The sequence below is a fragment of the Kryptolebias marmoratus genome, linkage group LG7, assembly GCF_001649575.2.
Source record: "Kryptolebias marmoratus isolate JLee-2015 linkage group LG7, ASM164957v2, whole genome shotgun sequence".
NCBI lineage: Eukaryota > Metazoa > Chordata > Actinopteri > Cyprinodontiformes > Rivulidae > Kryptolebias > Kryptolebias marmoratus.
Window position 1 is genome coordinate 22,576,157 of NC_051436.1, and position 1,902 is coordinate 22,578,058.

The following is a 1,902-nucleotide window of genomic DNA, read 5'->3' on the forward strand; positions in this document are numbered from 1 at the left end:
AGAGCCCTGCTTTTATTCATAGACGAATAAAAGATTGTGACTTATGTTAAGACTTTAAAGTTCACAACGACACAAATAAAGCTGCAGAGAAAAGTAGCAGCGGTGTTAGCCGACATCGATCCGGTGTTACACCGGCTGATGCAGCTGCTGTGATCCACTTGTCAAGCCGTAGGTCTCTGGTTTTAGAATATTTTTTTGGTTTGTCGGTTTGTGTTCCACAGTCATGTCAACAAAGCATCTTGTCCAGAAAAGAGTTAGTATTAGTTAGTATTGTAATCCATAGGTGGGCCCAGAAGAAAATGTTTGGGAACCACTGATTTACTCTAATCTGGCCTGTTTGTTTCCAGGGCAACAAGCCGTGGGTGTCCATGCCCAGAGGAAAGGGGATCCGTCTCACCATCGCCGAGGAGAGAGACAAGAGGCTGGCTGCCAAACAGGGCAGCAGCTAAACAAAACAGTCTGACCCCTGGTTTTCAAATAAAATGTTATTTACAAAACACTCAATGTTCTTGTGGTTTATAACACTGGAAATGTTAACATGTCATGGTTTCCGCAGCATTAAGTCACTGAATGAATTCAGCTAAATTGATGTCCTTAAATTGCATTAAAAAGCATTAGATTTGAATGTCAGTGGCATTAAACTCTCGTAGCCAGACTCTAATCTTGGTGTTTCAGCTATGAATCATTGCTGTAATATACATTATTGTAACATGCAGAACCATTCTGCTGTGCAGTTGTTGATGGGAAAACATTAGGAGCAGAGGCAGAAGTGGGAGATGAGGCCTGTTGACGGTCAGCTGGTGAGGGATTTTGCAGCGTTTGTAAAAAGAAAAGAATGTTTTTGGCAGTGGGCGTAAATTAAAACGGGACTCTGTGTGCGTTCTGTCGAAGCCAACTTTGATGCTGCCAAGCAAGGTGAAATGTGGGCTGCTGGGAGAAAGTGAGCAGATTTCTGACATTATAGTGGGACATTTCCATCTTGGGGATAAAAAAGAATTAAATGTTGTCAAGACGAAATGAAGAAACTGGGACAGTTATGGTTTCATTTGTTCTTACGTATTTATACAATAAAAATTGAACGCAGCAGCACATTATTCTTAGCGTTTCCTTGGGGGGGCTTGAGTGAATGTGTATATACTCACATTTTAGGACGTCCTTGGGTCTCAGAAAAAACCTCCTCGGACGTCTGTGTTTGTAGAACAGTTCAGCCGGGACCTGGTCCAACTCAGTCACAGCGGTGTTGGTTAATGTCAGCACGTGATCGTTCACACTGTCAGGCTTTATTAGCAGGTCACAAACTGAGAGGTACTAGATAAGAAGGAACCACTAAGTGTTAGAGGCTATTGGAAACTTAATCCTTTGGAAGATATTTTAAGGAAAGTGTCTTTACTGGTTAATGAAAAGAATATGGATTCAGTGCAAAGTAGGAGTTTTTCAAATTTAAGATTCGGGGAACAGCAATAAATAGTTGTAAAGAAATTAATAAAATGAAAAGTTAATTGGTTGAATTGGAGACCCTAATAGTTAAGCACAATTTATCTGAAAGTAAACAGAAAATTCTGAACAATCTTAAGGCTGAGCTTGATAAAAATGTGTGATTTTAGCTAAAGGAGCGTTCATAAGATCTAATGCTAAATGGTTGGAAGAAGGGGAGAAAAACGAGTTACTTTTTTGCATAAGAAACTGAAAAAGAAAAGATCTTCCAGAATGTGAGGATCAACCCATCATCTTGTCATCATATGTCATTTATAGAGTGACCCCTGTAGACCATTATAGCATATTAAAAATTTATTGCAATTTAGTTTCAATACCAATATGTGTCACATACGTCTCACCATATTTGGCTGAAACACAAGTTTCAGTAAATATTGTGAAAATGGCTTTTTTGAAAAAATCTTCCAG

At 39.2% G+C, this 1,902-nt stretch overlaps 1 protein-coding gene across 1 annotated transcript in view; it reads left to right on the forward strand.

The window, feature by feature from the left end:
• The window catches only part of rps4x (ribosomal protein S4 X-linked), a 13,203-nt gene extending 12,704 nt beyond the window's left edge, over positions 1–499 (forward strand). Inside the window, exon 8 of the mRNA XM_037976746.1 lies at positions 348–499. Within this exon, the coding sequence (XP_037832674.1) occupies positions 348–449 (102 nt within the window). The 3' untranslated portion in view covers positions 450–499. The remainder of the gene's footprint in view (positions 1–347) is intronic.
• The last annotated feature ends 1,403 nt before the right edge of the window (positions 500–1,902 follow it).